Source organism: Camelus bactrianus, chromosome 23 (genome assembly GCF_048773025.1).
Source record: "Camelus bactrianus isolate YW-2024 breed Bactrian camel chromosome 23, ASM4877302v1, whole genome shotgun sequence".
Classification (NCBI taxonomy): Eukaryota; Metazoa; Chordata; class Mammalia; order Artiodactyla; family Camelidae; genus Camelus; species Camelus bactrianus.
In genome coordinates, this window is record NC_133561.1 from 16,635,398 (window position 1) to 16,653,356 (window position 17,959).

At 35.6% G+C, this 17,959-nt stretch overlaps 1 protein-coding gene across 8 annotated transcripts in view; it reads right to left on the reverse strand.

Moving 5' to 3' along the window:
* The window catches only part of ENAH (ENAH actin regulator), a 128,693-nt gene that overhangs the window by 58,357 nt on the left and 52,377 nt on the right, over positions 1–17,959 (reverse strand). For all 8 annotated transcript variants that reach the window (XM_074351682.1, XM_074351679.1, XM_074351678.1 and 5 more), the window contains exons 2-3: positions 13,499–13,664; positions 5,145–5,322 (exon numbers count right to left, since the gene is read on the reverse strand). In XM_074351682.1, the coding sequence (XP_074207783.1) occupies positions 5,145–5,322; positions 13,499–13,664 (344 nt within the window). The remainder of the gene's footprint in view (positions 1–5,144; positions 5,323–13,498; positions 13,665–17,959) is intronic.

The window sequence follows — 17,959 nt, forward strand, 5'->3', positions numbered from 1 at the left end:
CACAAAAAGACTGTCCCACCCACCCAGTCCCCAAACCTGTTACTCATTAATCCTGATGAGCAGCTACTGCTTTATCTGTTTCAAAATGTTACTTCTCCAATAAGATGAGCTGATGAAGGAAGCTAGAAGTGAATAATACTATACAAAATTACCTTTAGGATCCCCTTCAGGTCCAATTCTATACAACTCTAAGAAAGCATTTAATAAAGTGCTCCAAATGTAGCATGTCCAAACTCAAATTTGTTGTTCACTATCATTATCATTTTCTTCCCATCCATTTCTGGTTAATAGTACCAACTTCATCGGGTGCCCAAACTGACACATAACACCACTCTCTCCTTCCTGAAATGTCCGTTAAATCTCACAGACATGGTGGAAAGAGGCTGAATTCTAAAAACTAAATCTGGGTACAAATGCCACTTATACCACTGTCCAGCTGTGGGCCCTCGGGCCAACCCAGTGACCTTCTGTAAGCACCAATCTCATGCCTAAAACAAGGATTATATCACCAACTTTGTAGTGTTGTTATAAAGATTATCAGTAATTTATGTGCCCAATTAGGACCTGGCACACAGCCGGTGCCTAATAAACAGATCATTATTCCTGCCTTAGAATTGCTTTAATGACTAAATGAGGACATTGGTAGAAGGCCTAGCACAATGCCTTCACAGGTACAGTAGGCACTAAATAAAAGACTGTCACCTTCTTCACTCTCCCCCTTTCCTCTTCATGCTGTGTCATCTCAGGCCTCATCTTTCTCACTGATGTTATCACAACGGCATCCTACACTGACCTCCACGCTTGTAACCACATGCTCACCAATCCACCACTTTTGTCCTAAACCACAAACCTCAAACATTTATGCAGCACTCTTCAAAGACCGCACCACCGGCCAGCATCATAAATTGCACACCCCTCAGCAAGAACCCAGCACCCTTCCTAGTCTCGTCTCTTCCAACTTCCCTCTCCCCACAGAAATTCTCATGCTCAGGCCACAGCGTTGCCTATTTGTTGTTTCTCGACTGCTCCAGGTTCTCATGCCTCCAAGCCTATCCAGAATGTTCTTCTATCAGTGATGAGGCCTACTCATTCTTCAAAAGCTCAAGCATCATGTTCTCTTCAAAACTTTCCATTACCCTAGAACTTTCTTTGGTATTCCAAAGACCTTTCTGCATATGTCATTCAATATTCATAAACTATATTCTGATTTTGTTGCAAAATCCTGGAAGGCAAGGGATAGGCCTTAAGTTATTGGCATTATTCCCAGTGCCTAGCATAGTACCTATGCTCAAACAGTTCCTGTTTGATGGTTTTAACACTGCTCCCATGAATAGTGGCAATCTGTAAGACTGGGAAAAAAAAAAAGGGTCACTATAAACATAAAGTATTTCTAGAACCTTTTTGAGATACTTTAAATCCAGTTAATTCCAAAACATATCTCAAAAAGATTAAAAAATGCTGAGACAAAATTCATACTGAAAGGTTTCTCAGGCCAAATTATCAGTTAAAAGAATGAATGGAATCTCAGTATTTGTAATATTTACTTGGAAAATCAAAAGACAATTTCCAACAGGAGGTTATCTTTGACTATATTCTCATTTTCAATAGATATAAAACAAGATCCAGCAAAAGTAGTCTTAGTTAATGGTAAAACATTTTAAGGTTCTCCTCTTACAAGAGTGCTTAATCTTGGTTCAAAAGAACAAAAGCAGTAGAATAATCTTACTGGACATGAATTTAATTTTCCTTTTTAAAAAAATGGATTTAAAAATTACTTCCTATTTTCAAATGACTTATATCTTTTTCAAAATGAAACAGATTGTACAAGTTTACCTCCACCAATCATCACAAGAACTGACTTTATATTTCATACAATCTATAATTATTATCTGCAAAACTGCTATAAATGTACTTGATAATTAATACAGAAATTAAAAGTATCAGTCTGGATAATGCATTTTGAATGTACTTATTTAAAATTGAGTCTATTTCCATTAGACGAAGGAAACAAATAAACTGTAGCTTTTGGTATAAAAGGAAAAGCACTAATTCAACTCTTTCTCAAAACTGTTAGAACATGTGATTTATGTTTTTTAAATTCCAAATATAACCCACTGTATTTAGCACCTTCTGTACCTTCCGGTATATTAGATAATTGCACACCAAGTTAAAAACAAAATAAAGGAAAACATTCCTGCCACCCACCCTTTTCATAAAAGAAATGGAAATATTAAACACACGCACAGAGCACCTTGTAAAGGTCAGTATGACTAGTCCCAAGAGAAAGCTGTTTTTTTCTTAATTTAAAAAATCTGAAGATTTAGAAGACTTGAAGGGCAAGGAAGACAGGAAGGGAGAATTGTGTGATTTTTTATTTTGGCAAAAAAGTTGGGTTGTAATTTCCAAATCCTACCCCAGGGAACCACATGGGTGCCTCAGTGGTTGTAGGTTCCCAACTACCACATTAATCACAGAAGCTCTGTTTTTTTTGTTTGATTTGGTCTGTTTACACACTGAGAATCTGAAATAGATTTTGTTTGAACAAAGGTGTCCGTAACTTAAAAAAGCCTGAGAACCACCAGGAAGGATTAACCAATATTCAATGAATAATACTGGCATTAACATCTAATAAACAAAAACACCCAGAAGCATTCAATATGGAAAAATGGTTTTAAAAAGCGGTAAAACATTAAGAAGTAGAAATGACAAACAGCTGTAGTTACTTTACCTTTATGAATAGGTTCGTTTCGTTTGCTTCTGATCAGAGATTTATGGGGTATACTGTTTGTTTAGGGAGGGGACATACAAGTTAAGCTTTTCCTACTTGGTTTTGGCCAGAAGAGAATAGACAGTTTTTAGCAGGAATTGGCTATGAACCCAAAGCAAACAGCTGTGGAAGGGGAAGGTATGTTCAAGATGAGAGGTGACATTATTGCGTATGTTTGTTGAGGTGGACAGGAGGGGGCCCAAAATAACACTGGGGTGGGGTACATACATACCCTACTTCAGAGATCTATAGAAAAGATTATATCCTTTCCTGAGGACACTTGTGATTCACAGCATCTAAATCCGCCTATGCCTCCAATTGCAAACCAATTCATGCTATCAAAAACCAGAGATTAGCGTTTAACTACAGTAATTTATGAAAACAGCCATTTTCTAAATAAATCAGACTATTAGGAACATCATCCATTTTATATGCTTTGTTTTCTCTGATGAAAAAGCTACAGAACCAAAAGCTTCTTTGCCACTGACCGGAGTCACGATGCAAGGAGATGGCGGGGGCGGACCAACCTCTTGCACATTCTCTTTCCTCAGCCTATGGTATTATAGGTTGAGATTGTGACAGAGAAGAGAATAAAGATTCAAAATTATCTAAGAAGAGCCTATTCAATTTTTCTGCCTTACAAAAATGCTTGCATAGCCAGTGAGATGATGGGTGCTCTTTCCATTTGTCAAACTTTCTATAATGTGGAAACTACTTTACAAAAGAGAATGTAATTGAGTCTTTTCACATTAAGACTCATTAATTTCAAGATTAAAATCAGGAAGAAAAAAACATTAACTAGCATTTGCATTTTGAAAGCAAACTATATGACTACACGCTGATAAAAACAATCTTTTCCAATTGGTTAAGAAAAATTGATGACAAGGTGAACAAAATAATCTTAACCACTTTAAATTAGTAACATTTAGTCCCTAATATCAATGGATACTCTTTTGAAGGCTTAGAAATAAAAATAACGTTAGATTGTCCCAAACGTGGAGAAGCCAAATGGTGCTGTCATACATATACTCTCTAAACTTTGGTCCTTTAGTTATTTATTATGTAGTTGATCTATTTAATAAGATATTAAAAACCACAATTCAAGTTGCTTCCCTATGGTAAAACTACGGTAACAGAAAAGCAATTCTATACCTATAGGAGAACGCTGACAAAATACTGATGCCTAAAAGAAAAGTACAGTGACTTAGAGACAATCTACATACAAGACTGTACATATAGGCAGACTTTTTATGCTATTTTCTGGACTAATTGACAAACAAGGAGAAATTCTGGTGATTTATTTTCTCAAAATAGATAAGATATGAGAGTTACATACAAATTACTTATAGAGATATTTATTTCCTCAAAAGAAAACCTAATATAAACCACCGTAGGCATAGTAAGGTAGTTTTGGCAAGATTCCAAAGTGTCTTTTTGCCCTGAAATTCATATCTGAAATAGACTAACACATGGCTAGATGTTTCAATCCTTTTTAGACTAGGGCAAGGTACAAATAAAATTTAAAGTATCTATGAAAGATTTTGAAAATCTATACCTTCAACAAAACATCAAATTTTAATCTAACTATATTAAGTCCTTCCTGTTGAAATATATAAATAAATGGTATTTATGGCACGCTTATATCATTAAGGTCATGACTAAATACACAAAGCCAAGAATAATCATGTTTGTGGTGTTTTATTATAACATTAATTTTCTGATTATAAAATTTATCTCCCCAAAGAAATAACCACACATTGGTGTATTTTTTTCTATTCTTTAATAAGCCAAAATAAAAACAAAGCTCATCTTTGACATATGTAATTAAAAGTGGATTATTTCTACACATCCACAAACCATGTAACAGTATCAGAGGAGATGCAATTCATGGCTTGTACCACCTGAGGGCACTCCTAAAATCTTTAAACAACTTTAAGAATTGAATTTTTATCTACTAGGATGAAGGAGACCTAGTTCTACTTGAAGTTCAGGGGCTCAGTAGTGGCTTAAAAAAAACGTGTTTCAGAAAACACGGGTTTCTTCATAAAAAGTGAAACTGATAAATATGCATACGCAATCCACTGCATATGCTTGGGCCTCATATCCTTGCAACAAAAGCTGAGGTTCTAGATAAGATAAATACAACAAAATAATTTGAAATTAAAAAATTACTAACTACTAACCAGTCTCATAAAATTATCCTTATAGAGTATACGTTTATCATCAACAAACAAAAAGTTCATATTTTTGTAGAAAACAATGGGAATTCAAGAATTACTCCAAATACATATGTTTTAGATGTCAGTCAGAGAAGATTTGCTTTAACATATACATGGCCCTTCAGTTCAAGAAAACAAGTAACTCATGGACACCCTACCTGTTTCCTGTGAATTTAACACTTCTAAGGCATGCATCATGGCACTTGCGAAGACATTGGCATCTTCTTTGCTGCCAAAGTTGAGACCATACACCTGTCTAGCATCCCGCCATTGGTGGAAGGTCTGTGTAGCTTGATTGTACTTCAACCCTTTAGGAATGGCACAATTTATCACGACCTAAAAGACAGTAATTCTTTATAAAGTCAAGCCAATAACTGGCAAAATCAATAAAGTCAACAAATACTCATGGGACATATTCATTCAAACATGGTCCTGACAAACCTTGGCAAAAAATTGTTAAAACAATCATCTAGGGTAAAATTAGTCTGCAGAAACAAGTCTGATGGTGGTTAGACTGATGGTTACAAAGGTCTGGCCTTAAAAGAGTAAATCAGCAAAACAAAAGAAAATCTAATTCTCTATATTCAATGTCTTGTAGTAACTTATGGTGAAAAAGAATATGAAAACAAATATATGTATGTTCCTATATGACTGAAGCATTGTGCTGTACACCAGAAACTGACACAACATTGTAAACTGTCTATACTTCAATAAAAATATTTAAAAAAGGAAAATCTATATTCTTCATTAAATATACATGAACATGTTTATTAAAGTATTATAAATTCAGAATGTGTATAAAACACAAGCATGTATCTCAGTGAATGCTCCCATGTAGCCAAAACCCTGATCAAAAAACAGGATGTTAACAAAAACAAAAACAAAAAAAACTAGGACATTAACATCAGAAATCTCCTCCTTAACTCCTCCTATCTCCCAAAAGGCATTAGCCACACTTTTAACATTACTGACCAGCTTGTAGGTTTGGGAATTTTATACAAATGGAGTTAAACAACATGTATTTTAATTTATCTGCTCCCTTTCCCTCAAAATTGTTTGAGAGGCATCTATTTGTTGCATACAGTTGTGGTTTATTCTTTTCCATTGTTCTATGGTATTCCCTTGTATAAGTCATGTTTATTTTTCCCATTAATGAACACCTGGATTATGTGTAGTTTGGGGCTATTAAAAATAATGATGTTATGAACATCCTACAGAATGTCTTTTGGTACACATGAGCACACACTTCTGTTGGACATATAACCAGGGGTGGAATTGTCACAAGCCATACGTATGTTCAACTTCAGTAGAAAACAAGTAGCTTTCCAAATTGGCCCTATCAAACTTCACTTCCACAGCAGTATACAACAGCTTACACAGCTACACACACAGTGCCACATTATAATTGGTACTGTTAGTCTTTACTTCAGTAATTCTGCTGGCTATGAGGACTACATCATTTCCCTGATTACTACTGAGATTTAGCACCTTTTCATGTTTTAATGGTTATCTGGAGATCTTTCATGAATACCTGCTTAAATTAAATCTCCTGCCCATTTATCTACTCAGTTGTCCATCTTTTTCTTTACTGATTTGTAAGAGTCCTTTATATATTCTACATGATCCCATTGTTGGTTATGTGCTGTAAATATCTTCTCCCATTCTGTCGCTTGCCTTTTCATTGTTAATGGTGTCTTTTGATTGAACAGAAGTTCTTAACTTTCATTCAGTCCAAATTCACAAACTTTTCCTTTATAATTAATGCTTTTCATAACCTGTTTAAGAAATGTTTCTCAATCCCAAGACATGAAAATATTATACCACTTTATAGAAGCTTTATTGTTTTAACTTTCATATTTACATCTCCAATCTAACTGAAATTGATTTGTGCCTTTCGTATGATACATGGTTCAAGTTCCTTTTTATTTCATATGGCTCTCCAATTGATCCAGCACCATTTATTAATTTGCTGCAGGTTTACCTTTTTCATAAATTGTCTAAACGCCTCTATTTTGTTCTACTGGTCAATATGCCTGTCCTTGAGCCAACGTTAGCATGTCTTAATTATTATAGCTTTACAGTAAGTCTTGATAGCCACTAGGTATGTCCTCCTTCTTTGCTGTTCCCCATTATTGCTTTGGCTATTCTCAGTCCTTTGTGTGCAGCTGTAATTTTATATTGTCAGTTTTGTGTTGTTTATCCAACAGCTAGTCTCTCCAATCTGCCAGTCTCTCCTTTTAATTGTAGTGTTCAGTCCATTTACATTTAATGTAAATTATGTATAAATTTGGGTCTAAATCTATTATACCTTCTTTTAGAATTTATTACTGTCCCCTCTATTAGTCTGCTAGTTATACATGTTTTCATTGCTGTTTTAGTGGTTGCCCTAGAGATTACAACAGGCATTTTATACTTACCAGAGACAAATAAAAACCAATACATTTACCTTTACCTCAACAATACAAGCGCTTTATAACACTTTTATCTCCAATAACACCCCCCTTTTCTAATGCCCATCTTGGGAGTCCTCCCCTATTTTTACTGGGTATTTTAATCTATTTGTATTTTAAACCCCACAAAACATTATTATTACTAGTCTTATACAGTCGATGATCATTTAAGATTTATCCAATATTTACACTTTTGTTGCTTTTTATTCCTTCTGCCCTCTTTCTAAGCTTCTGTTGGACCATTTCTGATCCTGAAGAACACCTTTTAATATTTCTTTCAAAGCAGATCTCCTGGGGGAGGGGATAGCTCAGTGGTAGAGTGACTGCCTACCTAGGATGCACAAGGTCCTGGGTTCAATACCCAGTACGTCCACTTAAAATATAAAAAAAGTAAATAAATAAATTACCTCCTCCCCCTTAAAAAAAAGCGGGGGGAGGGGACGCAAAGCAGATCTCCTGGTGATGCATTATCTCCATCTTTGTTTTTAAGAACAAGTCTCTATTTCACCTTTATTTTTGGAACTTTAAGGGCTCATTTATTTTCTTTCAGTATTCTGAAATCCATTGCCTCTTAGTATTTGCTGTTTCTACGGAGAAGTCAGCTGACAGTTTATTGTTGCTTCTTTAAAGTCATCCTTTTTTCACTGACTGCTCTAAGAGTTTCACCTATGAGTTTAGTTTACGATGATTTTAATATAATGGGTTTATATGTGGTTTGCTGTGTATTTACAGCATTTCTAAGTTGATGTCCTTTCATTACTTTTGAAAATTCTTGTTTACTATTAGCTCTTCAATTATTGCTTCTGCCCCATTCTCTCCTCTCCTCTGGGACTCCAATTACATATACCTTGTATGTTTTTACTGTACTCTGTATGTCTCTTAAGCTCCTTTTTATATGTCCATATTTTTCTCTCTCAGAACATCACAGCTTCAGCCTGAATATTTCCTTCTGAGCTATATTCCAATTTACTACTTATTTTTAAAGGTTTCTAATTTGCTGTAAAACCCATCACTGAGTTATAATAGCAGTTATTTTATTTTTCAATTCTAAAATTTCCATTTGGTCCTTTTTGAAAGTTTCCAGCTCTCTAATGAAATTTTCAATCTTGTCTTTTATTTCCTTGAACATATTAAGCAGTAGTTAAAGTCAATTTCTGATAATTCCATTAACTGGATTCCCAGTAGATCTGTCCTATTACCGTTCCTCTTGTCTCCTCATATGCTGATTATCTGAATTGAATGCCAGACATTGTCTAGAGACAACTATCAGGAAATTTTGAGGCCTATAATGGTATGTTATGTTTTTCCAGGGAAGATTTACATTTGTTTCTGGCAAGCAGCTAGGGAAACTAACAGTCTCAAATCACCTTAATCCAAAGGAGATTATAGTGATTAGAGGCTGAGAATCAGTTCCTAAAAAAGACCTTTGTACTTCTGAGTCAAGCCTCTTCCCTAAGGTATGGGGCTTCTGGGTCCCAAATCATGGCCTGGAGAATTATCCAGACAACCTTCCCCTGATTAGCTAACTTCTAAGTTTTGTTCTACTAGTCCAGTGAGTCTGCCAAACCTCTGCTCAGCTTCTCAGTCCTCACTTTCAAAACTTACACATGCTTCCAGGTAAACAGAGGTCCAGAGCTGGGCTCACTTCTCTGGTTCTTTCTTCTTTTAGGTCATGGGCCCATAATTCTTCATTGTCAAGTAAGCTCTTCAAATAGACACTTTTCTTTTTAATACTCTGTCCAATTGTTTTAGTTCAGAGAGAGAGGCTCTATCTAAATTACTTCATCCATCAATACCCCAATGACATTTTTAAAATATGACGACCACTTAAGACATTATGCTAAGTGAAAGAAGCCAGACATAATAGGACAAATATTTATGATTCCAATTATTTGAAATATCTAGAATAGTAAAATTCATAAATTTACCAGAAAAAATTATAAAATTGTAAACCCCATTTTAAGGTAAATCTATACTCCTGCTTGGCAAATAGTTTAAAAGGGAAGGCAAAAAAGATAGCTATGTTCACTTCTTCAACTGTCCAGTAACAGTATGTTAGAAAAAGTTGAGGGAAATATTACTAGAATCAAAATCATATTATCTAAATCACTGGTTCACTTTTTCCAATACAGAAATTTTAAAATTTGAATAAATTATTTCATTCATTTATAACTTTCAAGGATAGACAATGCTGTAAATAATCTCAAAAAACTTTTAAAAGTAAAGGGGGAAGCATATATCTTCATTTAATAATAACTGCTTATTGGATCTTCACTAAGGATGTTAACCAGGTTTGGACTTCTTCATAATCCTAATACTTCAAACCCAAAGAGTTTGAATCTAGGTTAGTGGTGATTTCCATCCTACACAAACCCATCCATTTTTAGCCTTATCATAACAGACCAAACCATGCAGTGAACATCCATACTTCCTTCTAACTTGGCTCAATAGCTTATCTTGCCTATGAAGTCATCCACAATCTTCTTCCCCATCTTTTCAACAAATTGATCATTCTTTTATGCCTTCATTGTGCTACAATTTACATTTATCATAACAAACAACTTACTGTGCTTCCTTTCTCACAGGCTTAACATACCCATTCTTTACTGCATTTTTTTTTCAAGGTCAGGAATTTACCTATATAAAACCTAAGTACAATTAGTGCCTAGAACATAATGAGCATTTAAGTATTTAGAAGAAAGATGGTAGCTTTTCATATATAAGGATATAATTTGTATGTATTCAATTTTACAAATAAATGGTGGGTGATTTTTTTTAATGGCACTTACTACAGAAAGTTTAGGTGTTGTTTAATAAATTATAACAATATGTTTCCACTTAGGATAGACTGATAAGCAGTAAGAAATGTAACAAGGTAATCTGGAATGGAAGGGAACCAATTATTTATTAGATTTATTCTTAGGTACCTTATCATTTTTGTTACTTTAAGCAGCATCTTTATAAAACTGCATTTTCAAATTATTTACCACTAGTTATACAAAACTGCTATTGATTTTTATATACTGATCTTAATCCAGCGATCTTGCTGAACAATCTTATTAGTTCTAATATTTTATCTGCAGATACTCAGGATATTCTAACGTAGACAATTACATCATCATTGAATAGGATCAGCTCTGTTTCTTCCTTTTCGATCCTTATAACTTCTATTTCTTCATCTTCATAGCTCTAGGTTACCTCCTCTGCAATGCTAAATAAAAATGATTATGAAATTTTCCCTGAATCTCGTTTCTTATAGCTTTTCTCCTGGTAAGTTACATTAATAGGTTATCTAATGTTAAATATCCTTACATTACTGAGATAAAGAGAAATAAATCCTATTTGGTCGAGAGATGGTCTCTTTCTTTCCCCCCATATACACTGTTGCATTTGGTCTGCTAATATTGTATTGAGGATTTCTATATTTGAATCAATGTTCACAATTGAAACATGCTTATAATCCTCCTCTCTCAAACTGTTCTTCTGTGATTTAGATATTAAAATTATACTAGCCTCATGAAATATTATTCTTTAGAACAGTTTGTACAAAATAGGTAATAGCTTAAAGGTTTTCAGATTTTGTCTGTAAATGTTCTGGACTCCCTCCCTCTTTTTTTCTTTTATTTTCAGTGTTTTTTTTCCTGCTTTCTTTGGGTTTCCTTATTATATGCCATTAAGATTTATCCATCTACCTACAGGGTATTATGCTAACTGAAATAAGTCAGACAGAAAAAGAAATTCTCTACAATTTTACTTACATGTGGAATCTAAAAAAAAAAATTTAAAAAAACAAGTGTGTATAAATCAATCACTATGCTATACCTCAAAAATTAACCCAACATTGTAAATCAACTATATTTCAATTTTTAAAAGGAGCCCCCCCAAACCAAAAACAAAGACAAAACCAAAAAACAAAAAAACAAACAAAAAACACAGAAGGGAGTGGGGCAGGGATGAATGGAAAAAAAAAAAAAAGATGTTTGTCCATCTAAGGACAGGTTAGACATTCCACAGGATTCTTCTATACACAGTACCTTGCCACTCAGGTCTACGGTTTTGGGGGGCTTTTTTAAAACATTTTTTAATCTTCATAACTATTTCACCTTAGTATCACAAATTATTTAGAAGAGTTTTTTAAAATTTCTAAACATTTTAAGCAACATTTCATTTGTCAAAAGTTAGAAGTTGTGGAATAGTTTACTTCTCTTCTGAGTAAAAATTTCAGTGCTTCATATGGAAACTTCCTGACTTACACAGCTTTTTTTCTAATTTTGTTTTCCACTGAGGTATAACTGACATAAAATATTATATTCATTTCAAGTGTACAGACTAATGATTCAATCCAATTATTCTTAAATAATCATTTTCTTTTTTCCAACATTTAGATACATTTAGGTTTGTTCATCAGTATATCAAATTATCAATTTACCAAAAATTTATTTTATAGCTACTAGTTTTGGACTGTCATGTTTAAAATGTTCAATAATTTCTACAAGGTTCTGGTTGCCCAGTTTTCATTTTTTCTCTATAATAGCAACTTAGGGAATATTCAGTTTGTCTCTGGGCTATCTTACGTCTCGGACACCTGCCTGGAGGAAAGACAGAGAGGAGAGACAGTACTCAGGACAACCTGGATACTAACCGGGCAGCAAGAGTCCTTGGTGCAGAGACTGGGGAGACCAGAGAAGGGCTGAGCAACAGGCACACGGAGCAAAAGGAGGGAGGCTAGGGAGGAGAAAGAACAGGATGGGGGCAGGGGCACAGGGGAGAGAGGGACCGACAGGGAGCCTGGGAGGGCAAAGAGGGGCAGGCTGGGACAGTTTTTATTAAGTAGGTAAACTTGCTAAACTCAGTGAACTGCTCTTTCTGCAGACTGATTCAGCTCTTTAAAAGTTCCTCTCCGGGACAGGAATGTGTTTTTGCCAGGTGCCCTAGGAGTTTCACTGGCCTGCAACCAGTGTTTGTTAATTTCTTGACTGGAGTAGTCTAAGTGAAGCTGGAGGCTCCCATTTTCCAGGTGAGCTCCTAAACCTGTTCAGACAGAAACAAACTCCTTTGCCTACCTGCACTGATAGGATTTTTCTTAGTCCTCTTCATTTATGGTGTGCAGCCCTAGAAGAGTCTCAGCTTTATGCACAGATACCAGTTTCAAAGCCCAGCCTCCCAGAGGCCACAATCCATACATGCGCATATAACAAATCTAAGTCCCTGGATATTACCAGGTCACAATCTCCATCCCAAAATACAGGGATGGTGCAGTATCTGGTTACATTACCTAGTGGAAACTTAGGGACCGACCTTTCTTTAGTAAGAGCTCAGCTGGAAATTTACCTTTCTCCTACATATGTTTAACATTGGTTGATTCCACCATCTTACCAGAACCAGAAGTATTTTGTAAGTTTATTCTTTAAAAAGTCCTCACTGTTACTAGTATATACTTAATGTCAATAAAACTCTATCTACATTTTCCTCTATCTACTGTTTCTGATCTGTGAAGGCTCAAGGAATCAAGTAATCAGATAATCCAGTCACCTTTCTAAGAAACCCAGAGCAGGGAATTAGCAAAGCCTTAGTTGTCATGCCAGACATGAATTACAAAAGCCTAAGTATTCCAGCAACTTAATACCTACAATTTTTCTATCATATATGACTGTAACAATATTTTCTGAAACTATTTACATTTTCAACTCCTTCCTCTAGTCTCATACCCCATATCTTTGGTGAGAAATAAATTCCTTAAACATACAATCTGCTACTTAAATGGTATTTCACATTTTTGTTTGTCCTAAATTTCCTTTAGATTCCAAAGCCTAGCTAGTATTAAGGCCAGAGGATCTAATGAATATTCATAACTGGAAAACTCGTCTTTATATTCTTGAACAATTAGTTCTAAACCCTCATCTAAATTCAAGCTTCATAAGAGGTGAAAAGGGTGGGAGGGTAAATCCAGTTTTTCCCGTAGAGAGTATTTTTATTATAGTTTTAAAGCACTACTTTATTTTACTGAATATACCAAGTCCTTCTGTAATACTAGGTAACTTTAAGAATTAATAGACTCTTACCTGATGGTCCTGAATCTTCCTGCCCACCACTCTGAATGTGTTGTTGCCAGTATGGTGATATATATGAACTCTGCTGAACCCAGTTGAGCCACCAGCTGGCACCCACTTTTTATTGGCATCATCGTAAACCATCACAGCAGCTCTTGCCTGACAGATACTCTGTTCACTGGAAAAAGAAAAAAAAAGTAAGCTTAAGATATTTAAAATATGCCAAGTTTCCCACATAGCCACATAAACTAGAGTTAGCTAACCTAGCAGTCAGTCAACAATTAGTGCTTTACTGGGTGCCAGAAACAACAGTGAACAAGACAGAGGCTTCCTGCCCTTACAGGTAGTGTCTAATGGGGAAGACAGACAAAAAAGTGAACAGTAATAAGGGATCTGAAGGAGGCTGGGCTCCACAAAGAGCACTTAGACAAGCAATATAAATGTTTTCTTCTAAATCTGAGTATCTAACACATTCATTAAACTGAATACAACTACAAGTTCATCACTCGTAACAGAAATACTTAAGTGGCAACATTTACATAACCCTACAGAAAGATTACATTGAAACAAGCTAAGATATACAATCCAAGAAACAAATTTACTACTAATTGTAAGTAATAATTCAATAAACAAATCTGTAAATTAATACACAAAAGTATTTTCCAGTTTTCAAAAATTATTTTGGGGCATACATGACTTTTACTAAGGTTCAAGAAATAATCTCTCTTCAAGAAGTCCCAATGGGATCGTACAAGCTAAAGCAATAGTTAAAACCCTATTTGTAAATTAGATCACTTCATGCGCCAAAAAAAAAAAAAAGTTAAGTATGTAAGAAATCTAAAACCAGGAAAGTGAAATATAACGTCCCAACTTCTGCCTCCACTTTTTTCTTCCCCATTGCTATACACTGGGTTGCTGAAGACATTCCAAATACTGAAGCACATAGTTAACTGAATAGCTTTGACTAGTATTTAATTAATCAAGATATATATAAACCATTTAACCCATCAATCAAATGTCTGGACATTTCAATTCCTCTGGGAAAGTTATAACCATAGAAACAAAGACATCTCTACACACTTTTTAAATTTTTTTTTTTTGGAGGGGGCAGGTAATTAGGTCTATTTATTTATTTTTAGAGGAGGTGCTGGGGATTTAACCCAGGACCTTGTGTATGCTAAGCATGCACTCTACCACTTGAGCTATACCCTCTCCCCCAGACATCTCTAAATGAACATATCAAAGTAGCCAAGAAAGGCCCAAAATGTAAAAATTAGTTGATTAGTTTTCTAAAGAAAATGGAAAACCTTCAAAATGAGGTATTAAGGATACAAATCCAACTCTAAAAGCCAAGAAGCACCAAGAGAAACCAAGATTAAAAGAAAGAAAAAAATAAGATGCAGGTTAAAAAGAGCTGAGGTGTTACTGGAGAGCAGTAATAGCCATGCAGTTGATGTGGCAAGCTGTGAAGATACAAACTAAGCCCAAATAACTCTGCAGTTCTAGAAGGCGTCTAGCACTCAGAGAAGCCACATCAAGGCCCAGTCAGGACGGGACGGCACTGCCCAATGGGACTCACAGTGATTAAGTTAAGTCCTTCCTTTCCTTTCCACACACCTGAGGACCTCATCTCACTAGAGACACATTCTGCAGTATAGTAAAAAAAAAAACAAAAACTGATCTTTATCCTAGTTCTTGGAACAGAGCTCCTAAAACCCTTGGCATCTCCCAAGTGGTAAGAGAGTCTCTGGCATACTAATGAATGACTCTAGGCTTCTGGATAGGGGCTGGGTGCCAGAAATTCCAAGCCATGACCTGAGGAAAAAAATTTTCAGTCCCGCCCTTTCTCCACCTCTGGTCTCAATCCCCAGTGGCCAATGATGTAGGCAATCCTGCCTACATAATGAATTATATCTCAATAAAGTTGCTACAGAAAGGAAAGAAAGTAGGGAGGAAGGGAGTTTCTGCATAGGCAGGCAAAGATGAGGAAAAAAATTAAAACTTGCAAAACATGTATCAGACATGTATCCAGGATGCATTTTTAAAGCTCAACAATTAAAGACAACCAATAAAATACTGGGCAAATAATGTGCATAGATGTCACAAAACATGATATGTAAATGGTTGGTAAATCCATGTAGAAGTGCTAAACATCATTAACCATCAGGGAAATACAAATTAAAAGCACAACAGGATGTCATTACCCACTCATCAGAACAGCTAGAATGTGGTGCAGCCACAACTCCCATGCAAGGCTGATGGAAATACAAAGTTGTTCAACAACTTTGAAAGACAATTTGGTGGTTTTTTGTTTTTGTTTTGTGGAGGGAGGTAATTAGGTTTATTTATTTTTATTTTATTTATTTTTTTTAATGGAGGTACTGGGGATTGAACCCAGGACCTCATGCACACTAAGTGCACGCTCTACCACTGAGCTATATACCCTCCCGTTTTTTTTTTTTTTTAATATATAGAACTAAACATTCACTTACCTTGACATTTTAATTCCAAAGCTAGGTACTGCCCCAAACTGGAAACAGCCCAAGTATCCATCCACAGAATGGATATATCATTGTATATTCATACAATGGTATATGATTGAGCAAAAAAAATAACAGATACATACAACAACACAGAGGAAGAGCAAAAAACATTACACTGTGAGGGAAACCTTACCCAAGAGTGTATATTGTATGATTCCTAATAGATGAAGTTCTGGGTCAGGAAATACTAATCTATAGTGGAAATAAATCAGAACAGTGGTTGTCTATAGGGGAGGAAGGCAGTGAAAATGCGGATGACATGGGAAGGGGCTTAGGGAACTTTGCCATCATCCCAGAATGTTCTGTACCTTGAAAAAGATTTGGGTTACACAGGTGTGTGCATCTGTCAATACTTACCTAAAAGGTCTGTGCATTTCACTGTATATATTTTACCACAAAAGAGAAAAAACTGTATCACTGAACTCCAACTATATACTGAAATACTTAGGAAATAAGTGTTTGAAATTCATCAAAATAAATACATTTTACATATGGCTAGATAAATACGTGACAAAGCAAGTATAGTAAAATATTAATGGTAGAATCTAGATTGTGGGTATATAGATTTTCACTGAGTAATTCTTTCAATGGTTCTGTGTGTTTAAAATTTTTCATAATAAACTGTTAGGGGTTGGGTAAATTAACCAAGCATTTATTCCTGTGCAGCCTTCTCTGTAAAGGAGCTAATTATGCACAGACTTAACACTTACAATAAAAATTATGAATATGTAACAGTACATTTTTTCATCCTCAGTAATAAAAAGGAAAGACAAAAGACTGGCATGTTTTATTTCTCCACATTCATTCAAATAAGAACTCTAAAATTTTTTAAATTGAATGGGTTGAGAAACAATGTGTGGATGAAAACAATCAGCTTGGCAAGTCATGGAGTGACTAATCCCCTCCCTCTATAGCTCAAAATACACACACACCATCACTACCACCACCACCACCACCACCACCACCACCACCACCACCACAGCTTAGATCAAAGTCCACACTCACAGTTCCAAGTAATACCTGTTAAAAAGTGCCAAAAAGTTATTCCAGCCCATACTGTTCTTCAAAGCTCGAAGCCAATATAGACAACCGCCTAGTATTTATTTCTACCTGCATATCACAAACATCCCTCAAAACGCAACCTATTTTTCTCCCTCACCCTCCTGCCCCTCCCTATTTCCAATCCCAGGTGAAGTATATCAAAAACCCTACTGTCTGGCCCCAGCTAGGCACCCAAGTGCCACTCTAGACTGCTGCTGTGCTGTCATCCCCACATCGGGCACCAAGTCCTGTCAACTCCCCATTCTGTCCCATTGCCACTGCTTTAATGCATTATTTCCAGAATTACTACAGGGAAGTCCAATATAGTAGTCTTACGTCTGCCTTCTCCAGGTAGAAATACCATAATCAGCACTTTCCAAACAAGGATAAGCACCTTAATATTACCTAGAAAATATAATGTCTATTTCTGCATAGGAGACTCCAGTTAAGAATATTTTAATTAGGACCTTTTACAAAACAGATTTGTATTTATTTCTGCTGGCTTTACTAATCTCATTTCTAGGTAAAACTGTCATGCACACATTTGTATAACCTTAAATAAGTTGCTATTATACCTAAGCCTCAGTTTCCTGATTTCTAAAGTGGAATGCTAATAGTACCTACCCTCATAGAACTGCCAGTATTTGGCACACGCTGGGCACTCAATAATGTTAGCCATTCTTAGCATCAGCAGCAGTAGCATTTCAGTAGAGGAGGATAGCTAATACATGTGGTTCCAGAATCACAGGTGACGGCAACACTACCAACTACAGTGCACCCTTAACATTCCATGTGTTGACAAGCAAACCTAAAGATCCACGGCACACATGGAGTCACCCTTCAACCAATACAGGAATCGGCCAGTCTAGTGCATGGAGAGTGAGCCTGA